General features: G+C 48.4%; 1 protein-coding gene across 2 annotated transcripts in view; it reads right to left on the reverse strand.

Annotated features, from left to right (window-relative positions):
* The window catches only part of ACSF2 (acyl-CoA synthetase family member 2), a 32762-nt gene extending 23878 nt beyond the window's left edge, over positions 1-8884 (reverse strand). The window contains exons 1-7 of one of the 2 annotated variants that reach the window (XM_014952954.1): positions 8793-8884; positions 7039-7234; positions 5485-5613; positions 4504-4557; positions 1350-1468; positions 963-1125; positions 441-536 (exon numbers count right to left, since the gene is read on the reverse strand). In XM_014952954.1, the coding sequence (XP_014808440.1) occupies positions 441-536; positions 963-1125; positions 1350-1468; positions 4504-4557; positions 5485-5553 (501 nt within the window). In that variant the 5' untranslated portion in view covers positions 5554-5613; positions 7039-7234; positions 8793-8884. Of the gene's footprint in view, positions 1-440; positions 537-962; positions 1126-1349; positions 1469-4503; positions 4558-5484; positions 5614-7038; positions 7235-8792 lie in introns of those variants that run through there. The other variant, XM_014952961.1, reaches the window with a different exon arrangement.
* Between the last annotated feature and the right edge of the window lie 4095 nt (positions 8885-12979).

Genomic DNA, 12979 nt, shown 5'->3' on the forward strand with positions numbered 1-12979 from the left:
CTTTAACCATTTTTAAAAGAAACTACAAACAGAACGGTCCTACCCTGATAAGAGTTACGAGACTGTATACATGCCATGAAGTCATGTAAAACAAATTAAAATCTCATTCAACATAATTCAAAGCTAACATCCAGAGTCTTATAATTATTAGAAACGAGTATTCACCAAAATGAAAAGTGACTAATTTCACGGGTTTTCCCCTCACAGAAGGCTTGTTGGGTTTTTTTTCCAAAAAAATCTTCACATTAAACTAAAATGAAACAGCAATGGATCTCCGTGGAAATTAAAAATGTTATGCATGACTATCCCTCAATATCACTTGCAGGATATCAATACTAAAAACCCTGCCCTTCTGCTGAGCAAACACCAATGCTCTCCACAGCCGTGGTCTCCCTATGGCAGTGGAGACCACCCCAAACTGTGTTCCCACCAAGACCCACCTGCTTGGTGATCCCCAGCCTCATACCAATGAGATTGGCATTATTCACAATGTTCCTGTGGGAGAGGGTGGCTCCTTTGGGGTTTCCCGTTGTCCCCTGAAAAAAACAGGGCATTATGCAATGATGCCACCTTTCCCAAGGATGAGCTACGTGTGCTCTCAGGGGTCATTTCCCAGGAACACTCTGGGGTGATCTTGCACTTCATTCTCCATTCAGACCTGAGAGGCTTCATTTTCTTCTTTAACAGCATCTTAATCCTAAACCAACCAAAAAAAGGTCCAACTTCAGTTGGACACCCTCTCATCTCCATCAGCCCTCGAGAAAGGGTTGAGCAGCAAGAATGGAAGAAGTAAGGAGAAATGCTAGAACATTTCCTCCATCCTACAGCAGAAGATGGAACCAAAGCTTGGTCTCAGAGGGCAGAAGACAAAGCAAAGGGGATGCTCAGCATCTCACACACCTTCCCCTGTGTCCCCAGTAAGGAGCCCAACCACGAGGTATGGAGCAAGCAGAAGCACCTACTGAAGTGAACTGGATGTTGATGGGCTCATTGCAGGAGAGGGTCCTCTGCACGTCCCTTAACTGCTTCATATGGCTGCTGTCCCCAGCCTGCATCACTTCATCCATGTGGAAGGTGCCAGGCAGCTTGGAGTCCAGCATGATGACAACAGATAGGTCAGGTAGCCTGGTGGAAAGTAGAATGCCATCAGCAATAACGGAGCAAGGAGAAAACTGCCTGGACAGGTGTCCACTGCTCAGGGCAAACCTCCAGGCCAGCCTACCCCGTTCTCTTCAGTTGAGACCCCGTGCAGGTCTTTTCTGCTAGAGCCTGCATTGTGCAGCTGAGAGGACACAAGGCAGGACACAGCTGTGAGGTCAGTGCAAAGGCACCAGATGTTCCTAACTCACCTTTTGCTCTTTATTCCCCCTGGACTGGACTTTTCTAGCTCGGGACATGACTGCTTTAGAATATCATAGTATTTCTGGGTTTTAAATTGAGTGGGAAACACCAGTGCCTTACAGCCAACCTGCGAAGGGAGACAGAAACTCATGAGAAGTCACGTTGGGTTGATGTTCAGGAGATGATAAAGAGCAGTCCCCACTGACAGAGGAATGTGCAGGGCCCTGTGACCCCACACAGCGAGCGTTGGCCATTAACACCGCACCGAGATTTTCCCCATGGCTTGTTTCTGTAAGCACATGATACAACGAGCTCTCTCCAGACTAAACCTGGAGATTTTTAACTCTTCCTAGCAAGGGCCACAGTCTGCAGGGGTTTAAAGGTTCACTGAAGAACGTGCCACAGGTCTTTGCACAGCGAGGGTTCAGCAACCACACTCCTGGGGCTGGGGACGTGCCTCCAGCAGGCAGATTCACCCAGGGCAAATGCAAACTGAGCCATTAGAGCTGTGGACTGATAAAACCCCACCAGGGCAGGGCAGGATGCTGTTACTGCACACTCGGCACCTCCAGACCTGACCCAGGTGTGCAGCCAGGGCTTCGCTCCTCCCCAGTGCTCGTTTTGGGATGGGCTGGTTGGGTTTTGCTGGGCAAAAGAGCAGAGGTGCAGCCTGAGGCTCCCTCTCCTCCCAGGATCAACACTCCTCATTGCAAGCACAAGGCAAACGACTAAATCTTCCAATTAGAAGTCACAACGCTCACAAAAAGCTCAGTCCCAAAAGAGGAAAATAAAAAGAAATCTAATTCCTTCGAGTTGATCTGAAATGAGGATGCTTGAGGAACTCTGGAAAAACAAGGAAGCATAAAGACTGCTTCTCACATGAAGCCAAGGTTTCATTGTGGGATTTTTTAAGGTGTTCTATTTCATAAGATTTTTCCACACCCTTTTAAAGCATTAGCTATTTTGAAATATAAAACATTTTTCATTCAACCTTTACGTAATCCTGAAACAAAGTTCTTTAATTACTCCAAGAATTTCTATTTCTTTTTCAGCAGAGGAGATTTGCTGAATTTGACCCAGATTTGCAAACTACTTTTATCTTCCAAAAAATGCATTCTTGTCAAATAAACTATTTACATAAATGATTTACTCAGCTGTTCTCATTATTTTCCCAAGGTCCATGAAATAAGGACACCAAGGCTATGCCAATAAATTATTTGTAAGTACCCTCTGGGGTTTATCAGAAAGGAAGACAAACATTTGCTCTATTTTCTGGAACAGCCTGCCCGGAACCCAGGGGACTGAGTCAGTTCTGGGATGTTTTGGGCCTTTGTAACTTTTTACTATTCCTTAAAACTACTATTCTGGTTGAAGTAGCTTTGCAGAACAGACACCAGGGGAGGAGAGGCGCTTGCAGGGCAGATGCTGTATGAGATAAGAGTCTTTAGTTGGGCATCTCCCACTTGGTCTCAGCCTGAATGGCAGCAGACCCTTCTTCAAAGGACCTGTCCTGTAAGCGCTGACATCAGTTTGCTTTATTAAAGCCCTGGAAATACAGAAGGAATCAGAAGAATGGTTATTCCATGTGTGTTTCTGGATATACCAAAAGAAGGGAAAGAAGGGGACTGCACAGGCTGACAGGATCCAACAGACAAAGCCCTGAAGCTTCAGGGGTTTTGTTGTGCAAACAAACACACACAAACAAATAATTAGGGAGGTGAAGGACAGCAGAGATCCCAGTGCCAAAGGTATAGGGGAAAGCTGTGAACGCACACCTGGGAGGGCAAGACAGGAGTGATCCCCTACAGAGCTGCTTTTACCCCAATGACAATCCAGATTTATGCTGGAGGAGAAAAATCAGAGCAGCATCTGACACACAGAAATGGAAAGGAAAACAACAATCAGGTATCACTGAGAAAAAAAGGAAAGTACTGCCATTTACATTTTCCCCTGGTGAGAGAAGCAGAAGGACGTCCAGATTGGAAGAGATGAGCTTCACCACAAGCACGGTGTTCAACCCTAACGCATGAAAACAGGAGTGTCAGCAGTGAGACCACCCTAAGAGGATTAAATGAAGGATGAAATGGGAACTCAGATTGCAGCCCAGCAACCGAACTACGGAGCTACTGATGCAAGAGAAAAGTCTCTGCTGCTAGAAATTATCCACATCCTTCTGGGTAAAGCCAGAACTTGGATGGTGCAGGGAAGACCCAGATGTAGTTCCACCTCTTCTAATATCAGCCTTTGATTTAAAGCTGAACACACCACAGATGAGCAAGGTAGCTGCCTCATCCTAGGATTAACTTCTAGTCATCAGATGTTTAGTAGCCTGGATTCCTCGTCACTGGAGCTGAGGAGCCAGAACAGTTTAAACTCTGCAAAATTTTGCAAACTCAAATCTAGGTAGGTATATGAAGGTAGCCAAGGCAGCCATAATTAGACAGAAGAAAGATGTCAAGCAGTGGCAATAGCTAGGACTTAAACCAGGTTAAACCCAAGGCCAGTAAGGTCTAGGACACACCTGGGAAGGAGAAACCAAGCTACCAAGTAGGACGGTCTTTTCTGAGTCTTTCTGCTTTCAAGGTTAAAATCCCAGATGTTGATTTCTGCCCCAAGAGAGAAGCAGGCAGGATGGCACCGAGTCGGGCAGGACAGCGGGACGGTGCCCTCCCTCCTGGGCAGGCTGGAGTGTGGGAAAGTCAGAACTGATTTAAGACAGATGTTGCCTCTAGAGATTGCAGCCACACTCTGTTACGACAAAGCCTCTGCTGTCCTGGCTGACAGCTACGTGGGTAGAACAATCCCTAGGGGCAGGTATTTAGTCTTGCCTTTTCTTCCAAGTACGGTTGTTACTATTGGCAGTACATGGTTGTTAGCAGAGAGGGATGAGAAGGATGCAGAAGCCTCCATCAAACAGACAGGGTGGCAGCCACAGGGAGCAGCGACAAAGGTGACCACTGAACTGCAATTTGTCCCCTTGGTCACTGCAGGGTGGTGCTCCCTCCACATGGCCACCACCAACCCTGTTCTCCCAGATACGCCCAAATGCTTAACCAGAAGCTCATCTGCCCTGTGTCCCCACTACCCCCTTTAACAGACTTCTGCTTGTATACTCTGTCTCATAACGAATCAATTAGCATTACCAGCGAGTGCCATACAAACCTTCCTGATGACAAACTCCAGCTCAAGGGCCTGGTAGGCTGGATTCACAGATACCTTAAGAGGGAGAAACAAGAAGGTTGATTAAAGTCACCCTTGCCTTAAAAATCCTCTCCCCTAACACATATTTCAACAGAAAAGTTCTCCCAGGGACAAGTCACACTACTCAAGCCCTCTCCTCCTCTCCAACATGCAGAACTAATAGTGCCCCACTACAGGGATTTCACATTCTCCACAAAAATTGTGGAATCCTATGTTTCCACAAAAGAAAACAATCATAAAAGAGATTTATGTGAGGTCAAATAGTCAAAACAGAGTTTCAGGAACCAAAACCAGACCTCCTGTCTCCCAGGCAGACATTCAATACACTGAAGACTCAAAACTCAAGAGCAAGTAGAGTTTCTTAACTCTAACTCTCTCCCACCCTGTTACTGTGTCTTAGCAGGCACCACGATGAACCATGATGAAGAAAACAGACCAGAGGCACAGCACTGTCCTTACCACAGTGCACTGTCTAAATAAAACATGTTTTTGTGAATGTGCCAGGTCATACTATTCAAATGAAAATTGGCTTGGGGAGATATGCAACTTGGACTAGATTTTTAAGTGAGCATTTGCACCACGGAGCAATACAGGTCCTGTTTAGCAAGGCTGTAAATAACTGGTAAGTTTAGGACAGTAGCATGGTACATAAAAATGGTCCTAGAGGCAAAGGCACATCTCCATCTATCATCGGCTGCCACAAGCTAATTCAGCAGTCCTTCTCTTGCTGCTCCTTCCTCTGCAGTCTGCTTTCCCACACAGTGGAGGACACAGAGGGCTGCACAGACCTTGTTTAAATACTGGAATCAGTTACAGCCAAAATGCAAGAGCTTGGACAAAAGAGACAACAAACTTCACTCTCCAGTACTCCTCTATTGCTTCTTTGTCTTAATTGCCTTTCCCAACAGACTGGTAAAAACCCAGACACAGCAAACTCCTTACCAGGATGATTCCTGCCTGGGCAGTTGCAAACTGCATGAGAACCCACTCGTATTTATTGGGACCCCACATTCCCAGCCGGTCCCCCTTCTTCAGGCCAAGAGCCAGAAGCCCAGCAGCTGCCTGGTCCACCTGTAAAATACCAGATAAGAGCCTGAGGATCACACACGGGAGGCGGGGGGGGTTATCTGTCTCCTGGTACCACTTGCTTGGGGGAAAGCATCGTTTTGGCCATTGAAATTGGACAGAAAGTACCTCTGCTGCAGTCTGTCACCTTACTGCTGCAGCAGCAGCATCTTCTGAGCCACAGAGCACAGCCCAGCCCCTGCTTCGCAGGTTGACTGAAAGCTGAGAAACAACAAGCGTGGAACAATCCAACAAAGCAGGAAGGAAAACAAAATAGGCAATGATGTAAAAATAGTTGGAAATTAGTTCTTGCCCAAAGTCTAGATGTCTAGCTCTTCATCAGCTCAGCTCAACTCAAGACCAAGCCTTACCCATACGCTGGGTCCATCTGCCCCGTTGGATCTGCCTCTGTTCTGGCATGTCATTTCCTTCGGGAAGGACTCGGATAAAGGAAACTGTATCAAGTGATTTTCAACCAGTCTGGGGTTCCTGTCCTCATTAACTCAAATCCAGCCATTATATCAACACAACCACTTTATTTGGCAAGATGGTAAGCAGGTTTCAGGTGTGAAGATGCACATAAAAATATTCTGAGGCATTCAGGAAAGTTTGTAGAGCCTTGTTATGTTCTCAAATGAATTTATGAAATCTACCTTGTAGGAGATATGAATTTGAGGAATAGCTATTCTCTGTCTTAGTTCTGAATAACAGCTTACTTTTTAAAATTAGGGTAAACACAGCTAATCTTATTTATTTGAAAGGATGTAACCAAGACACTAGTAAATAAAAAAAAAAACAAATGAAAAACCAACCAAAACCCAGTTTTTCTTATCCAATATTATATCATATTTCACGGAAACTTTCCAGGTACTTAGCCTTGAAATACTACCCCTCCATTCAGCATACATATAAACACATATTTGTATGCAATATGCATGCTTACGTACACATGCATAGATACACCCACACCTGTTTTTGCTTTTGATATTGAGACCAAGCCCTTGACTTTGCTCAGGTGCCTCTGTGCTAGGACTAGAAACCTCCCTGCTCTCAGGACCTCTGACACTCAGAGCAGAGTGACGAATACAGGAGCTGGAAACTGCTCGCCTGGAGAAAAACACCATGACTCAGCCCATAACACATCAGATAGGGGTGATAATTTGTAAAGTATGAAAGTTCATTCTGGGATATTCAGCAAGCATTTTACATACATTGCCTCCTCCTTTTGATCTCGAGACTCTAAGGAGAACCAAATCAGCACACGCCCACTGGTGATGCTGGGGAGGTGCTGTTACCCTCTGCCCAGGGCCAGGGTGAAGATCTGCATAGGACACTCCTCACTCCTGAGCTGAGCGATGAAGCTGTTTCCATTTCTCCATCAGGTCTGCTGCTGCCACTATCCACCCTCCAAGGGGCAAAGCAGGCACTCACCTCCTCTTTGAACTGAGCAAACGTCTTCCGAACCCCATCTCGGCAGAAGACCACGGCGTCACAGTCGGGAAAACGCTCCACAGTCTCATCCAGGCACCGGCCCACGGTTTTGTCGAGAAGAGGAATGTCTGTGGTCCCTTGGATGTAGCTGTTGGTCACCCTTTGGGAGGCAGAGGGCTTCCCTGTATGCAGGGCACTGTGAATGAAAAGGAGAAGAGTTTGTCTTTTAATACAACCCATCAGTACAATTCTCCCCACCTGGGAGGATTATCAATCTGCTGACAGTGTGAGGAGTCCCCAGCGCACATCCCTGCTCCGGTGGGAGCCACAGGGAGTGGGTCGAGATGAGGAAGACCCCCAAAAGCATGTGCAGCAGCCAGGGGGACACTGGGCAAGCAGACAGCTTCAGTAACCCCAGTGCACCCACCTGGACCTGCCCGTACCCACAGGCAGAGTGTTCCATCCCTCTGCTGGAAACCCAGACCCTCCTCACTGAGAGGGAAGGAGCCTGCAGCAGCCCTGCAGCCCAGGCACAGCCCTGTCCTACAGTCATTCACCTGGGGAGAAAGCTACCTTGGACATTTTGGACATCTCTGTCCAACATTTGGACATCTCTGGACAGATGATGGACTTTGTGGAGAGAGAGCAACTGGGTTTGGTCTTCCTGCAACGTTAAAAAGTGCAAAGAACTTGGAAGGAACACAATAAATATGGTTTGTAGGGAAATTTCACCAGCTGGCTTGTCTCTGCCAGAAGGAGCAGATGACCCAGAAAGAGGAAGTTAAAGTCAGAGATCGGTCACTTTATCAGTCTCCAAAAAGGTCTGCAGAGGAAAGCCTAACCCTGCAGAATAAAAACTGTTTAGAAGAGTTCAAAGAAGTTGACCTGTAACCGAGAGGCATTTGCAAAGTAATGCTCTGTGTGTACAACAGCAAGGGGCTGTATGTGCTTCACCGTCTCCACCAGCCCGACCACGGAGAGTTTATGGTGCTGAGAGAAGCATCAATAAACCCAGGAGCTACCAGTGAGGTGAGGGGAGAAGCACAGGGCCAATAAAACACCAGGGTCAGAGGGTGTAGGAGCCTACACCCACCGCAAACACAGGGCAGGAGGGGAGGAGGAGAGCAGGGAGGTGTTTCAGCAGAGCAGCACCTGGGCAGGAACGGCATGGAGGGTCCTTGAGAGATATTGTGTTGGAGGCCAAACCAGAGAGGGAACATAGTTAGGAGAAGCAGCAATGCAAAGATGTGGGCAGGGCAGTAGGGAAAAGTATTTTAAAATCATTAAAAGGTTTCACTGGGGTCTGACCATCAGTGGAAAAGCAGCGACTTCCCCTCAAACCACACCTCCTGATCACCCGAGCATTGCGGTTCTTGCCCCGGTTTCTCTCAACCTCCTCCTGCTTCAAGCCCTCCCCACCCCACCTCCTCCCCGGGCAGCCCCCTGCTTTCTCTGTCCCTCCTCACTGCTTCCCTGCCTCCCTCCCTGCTCCCAGCCCCACCAGTCCCACCTGAGGAGATGGCCAGGAAGGACAGGGTGAAGCGACACTTGAGGGTTGCACATGCAATGCCCTGTGTTTACGGGTTCAGCATATAATGGGGGGGATCCCAGCCTCAAAAAGGAAAACCAGATATGCCCAAACTCAATTTCCCCCCCATCTATTACAGGATCAATATTCTGCAAAGACTCGGTGCAATTTACCACAAAAGATTTGTTTTCCTGCCCACGAGAAACAAAACTTAGCATGAAGTTACTTGCTCTGCAGGGTGGAGTTCAGTCTCGAGAGAAGCACAAAACAAGATTTTCCCTTCCGGGGGAAGTTTTGCTCTGACAGCTGAGCAAATGGCCCGACCCTCTTCCCCCACTGCTTTTTTTTCAGCAGTCGGAGGGTTGTGCAACTCCCAGTGGATCAGATATGACGTCCCTCCTAGCTCTGCTCTTAGGCAACTCACGCGAAGGCTGCCCAAGGAGGAGGAGGAGGGACAAGTGCTAAACTGAATTATCTTATTGTTTGAAAGCTCCTGGGCAAGGCATGCAGATAACCTAGGAGATGAAAGCAAGTTCTACAGAAGAAAAGCCTTTATAAATAAGGGTTATATAAAATAAAGGTTGAAAAAGCTCTCCTTAACCTAAAGGAAGGATGAAGCAGTAAAAGCCACTGCAGCCACTGCCATGGCCACTCACTGTTTGAAACGGTGGCCAGAGAAGCCACTGTCCCATTGCCCTGGGGTAGCCTCAGAGAAGCAATTCCAGCCGCTCACACGGGCAAACAAGGAAACTGCAGACTGTTTGCAAAAATGTTTAATGGAGGCAACCACCCTCATATCTCTCTAAAGCCAAGTCATCTCCAGTTTCAGCAGAGCCTGTCCCTAAAGATCCCACGTTTCTCTGCCAGCTGAGGCACAGAGAAGTCCCTGCCGCTCCAGCAGCCTTGGAAGGGCTGGAGGAGCCAGAAAGCAGCTGCTGACCTGGTTGCACAAGAGCAAACCAGGACAGGGCACTTTCCCTGAGCACCCTCTTGGGGGTCACTGGGAGCCGGGCTGTGGGCTGGAGCGAGTAAACAGAAGAGTTTCATGGACTGCACAGTTCATCTGGGGATACCACCTGAGGAACTAATCAGTAAAAATTCTGGTCCAACATATTCCTCCGTCACAGGATTGAAAAACAAAAGCCCCACCACAAAAGGAGACTGGAGAGAGGATGAAAAACTATTAGAAAATGCAATCAAAACCCAGATCGTCCCGCTGAAACAGCCTCCTGCTCTCTGCAGTCAATCTTCAAGAGGTACTTGCACAACCTTCTACCATTGCCAATGAAAAGGGTGGTATTTTACAGTGTCACGTCTTGGCAAAGCACTAGGCAGACCAGGCTTTCTGATCTTATTCTCTCGCTTTTTTTTCCAGGCCTGAAAAGCCGAAGGGTTTCACTGACCTCCCAGGAGCCAGACGTTCACACTAAATGCAAGAGGTTGCAAAGCCAGAGCCAAATGACAGTTTCGTCTCCAGTATTCACACCTTTGGTTCCCTCCATACCCCCAAATGTGGGGATAAAAAAGCACCAAAGAGCAGAAAAAAATTTCTTTACAAAGCCCTGTACTCCAAAATACTGCTGGTTCCCTGCACGGAATGAAAACACGCAGAGCTTGCTCTCAAAGGCGCCAAGTATTCACATCTTCAAATGAAAGTATCAGCAGCTTTGAAATTAGGGCCTGGAATATCTCATGCTCGTAACCCAGAGTCACCAACTCCTCTCAAAGTGCTTGATCCCACTGTTTCTCTAAATACATTCAGGAAAGCAAAATTCACAGCTGTCACCCAGTTTAAGCTCCCTGAATTCTGGTCTGACGTTTGCATGTGTTTCAGCATTTTTGTATCGCTTATCTCCTGGCCGTGGCAGGAGTGAAAGGTGGGGGATAAAACACAGCAGGCTGTTCTGGGGGTCAGGAATGGAAGGAACAAGGCAGATACAAGATCCAATCATTATCAGTAACATCATGCTGGAAATAACGTAGGGTTGGTCTCCCTTCTGCCTGTAGCCAATAACGTAGGGTTGGTCTCCCTTCTGCCTGTAGCCAAGAGCAACTGTGTGTATCTGATCTGAAAGAATTTATCAAGAGACTTCTAAAAAGAAAGGGTTCAAAGGATGTAGAAATATTTTAATTTTTTTTTTTCATCTTTGTTACAGAAAACAAGCAATTCACCCTTCACCTCTTCCTATGAAGCACTGGTGCTGCTGGAGATAAAACAGGACCTATGGTCTGATTGTCTGATCTTACAGCAGCTCTCATTTCCCTGCCTCAGCTGAAGGAGAGCAAATAAAACTCCACTTGCTCTTGGGTTTCAGCATGGGCTGTTAAACACTACTCTCAGAGTTCATACCTTCTGTTAGCAACACATTCCAGCAGCAAGACAGCCTGCGGCGCCTCCAAACAAGCCAGCCCCATCACCAGGCTGCTCTTGCAAAACTCTGTAACCCTGGAGTCCAGCAGCACAACTGAAGGCAGGAACATCACAGACCCGGGGAAAACGCACCCCCCTCCCCGCTTTCGTGCGGAGGGCAGGCAAGCAGCCCAGTCCCAGCAGCCCCAGAGAGCACTCCTGCCTGATGGCAGCCAGCAGAAATTATCAGCCTGAAGCAAGAGCTCTCAGCTAATCCTAGGAGCTCTGCAGATTTATCTCTGAATAGCCCCAACTAACATTTTATAGTTGTTGATCTAAGATAACCGGCTTCATTTTTCACCTTTAACTCTTCCCCAGTCCCTATAGAAATTATCAGAAAGGATGAGAGATGAACACAAGGTGGATGCATCAGCGTAACCTCCCATCCCTTACGACCAGCCCACAAGCAAGCTCTGGCTCCGCAGCGCTGAAGGACGTCAACCTGACCTGTGGTGCCACCACCTCCACACACGGATGAACAGCTCTGCCCTCCCAGGGCCTGGGAACCTTCCTGACCTCAGAGTTCATACTCATAGACGTTCATGGACTCCCAAGCCAGGTCCTTTGCCCATGGACATCTACCAGGAATTTCTCCCCCTAAACCAAGAGCTTTTGGGTCCTTTATGTAACACAACACCAATAAACGGGTGATGAAAGTTAGCCCCGCTCTGTTCTATCCTTACCTCTTCTTTACTCTTTAAAACAACCCTGTTGGCTAATGAGTTAACCAGGTTCTCATTACTTTTTGTTTGTTTTGGTTTGATGACAGCACAAGTTCCCAGAGCTTCCAGGCTCCTACTCCAGCAGGCTTTGTGGTTTCACTTTCCACCATGTCCCCCCCCCATCGCGCTCTTCCTGCCAAAAGGGCAAATACTGCCTAATACTAGGAGCAGAATTTAATACATTTTTTTATAAAGTTACTAGAAAGAGTTTACTCCTCTCAATACACTGTGTTTTCCTAAAAGTACTTTGCGTTCCTGCCCCTCAGTTTGACTTCTGGGCTGGAGTCCAAACTGTGGAGAGCTTCTGTCCTGTTTCCCTTCTGATCCTGTTTCCTCAGGAGGGAATCTGAGCCGGGAATCTCAGCCCCAGCCACACGTGTGGGCTCCAGCCCCCCCACTCCTCACCTCAGCCCAGCTGAAACCAAACACCCGGACCCTATCTGTTGAAAAACAAGAGCTGCTCTTCCCCACGGCTCTTGGGGAGTTGCTCCCTGGAAGTCACACCTCCCAGTGAGTGTTAGGTTCTGAATATCAGCTAATCCTTCAAAGCATTTCCCAAAACCAGTTGTTTTCCCATTGCTGATCTTTCCCACAAACTTGCACCCCGGACCCGCTGGCACCCCAGTGCCCCCCACCACCCTGCTGCCCACCACAGGAGGATGGGGACACTGTCCAGGAAAGCCCACAGATCAGATCACTGGGGGAGGACAGAAGAGCGGTGTGATGCATTTCACGTTGCTGCAATCAGGATAGAGCCGCTGCACAAAGAGGATTCAGCCCCGGGCACAGGTTCACATCCCTCCACACCCCGCACGGGGCTCGTCCCTGCCCCTGTGACGCTGGGGAGGGGGCAGACCCTCGGGGTGCAGCCTGTCCTCTGCCACTTTGGAGGGGTTTTAGGGGAGCCAAAGGAGAGCAACACACACCAAGAGTGAAACCTCCAGCTGAACCTGCCTTCCTGCAAGCAGCCACCCGCTGGGCTGGACAAACATGGCTCTCCAGCTGCCACATAGCCCCTCTCTTGTATCACACACGGCCTCTGTCCCCTAGAGCCCCCATCCCTGTCCCTACAGCCTCTGTGCCCTACAGCCCCCTCATCCTCTGTCCCCACAGCCCACCATCTCCTCTCAGCCATGGTCCCCAGTCCCCTGTAGCCCCCCCATCCCTTGTTCCCACAGCCTTCCAGCTCCTGCAATCCCCCACCCCCTCTCACCCATGGCCCCCTGCCCCTTATAGCTCCCCATCCCTTCTCCCCACACCCCTCTATCCCCCCATCCCTTC

Source organism: Calidris pugnax, unplaced genomic scaffold (genome assembly GCF_001431845.1).
Source record: "Calidris pugnax isolate Ruff unplaced genomic scaffold, ASM143184v1 scaffold9, whole genome shotgun sequence".
NCBI lineage: Eukaryota > Metazoa > Chordata > Aves > Charadriiformes > Scolopacidae > Calidris > Calidris pugnax.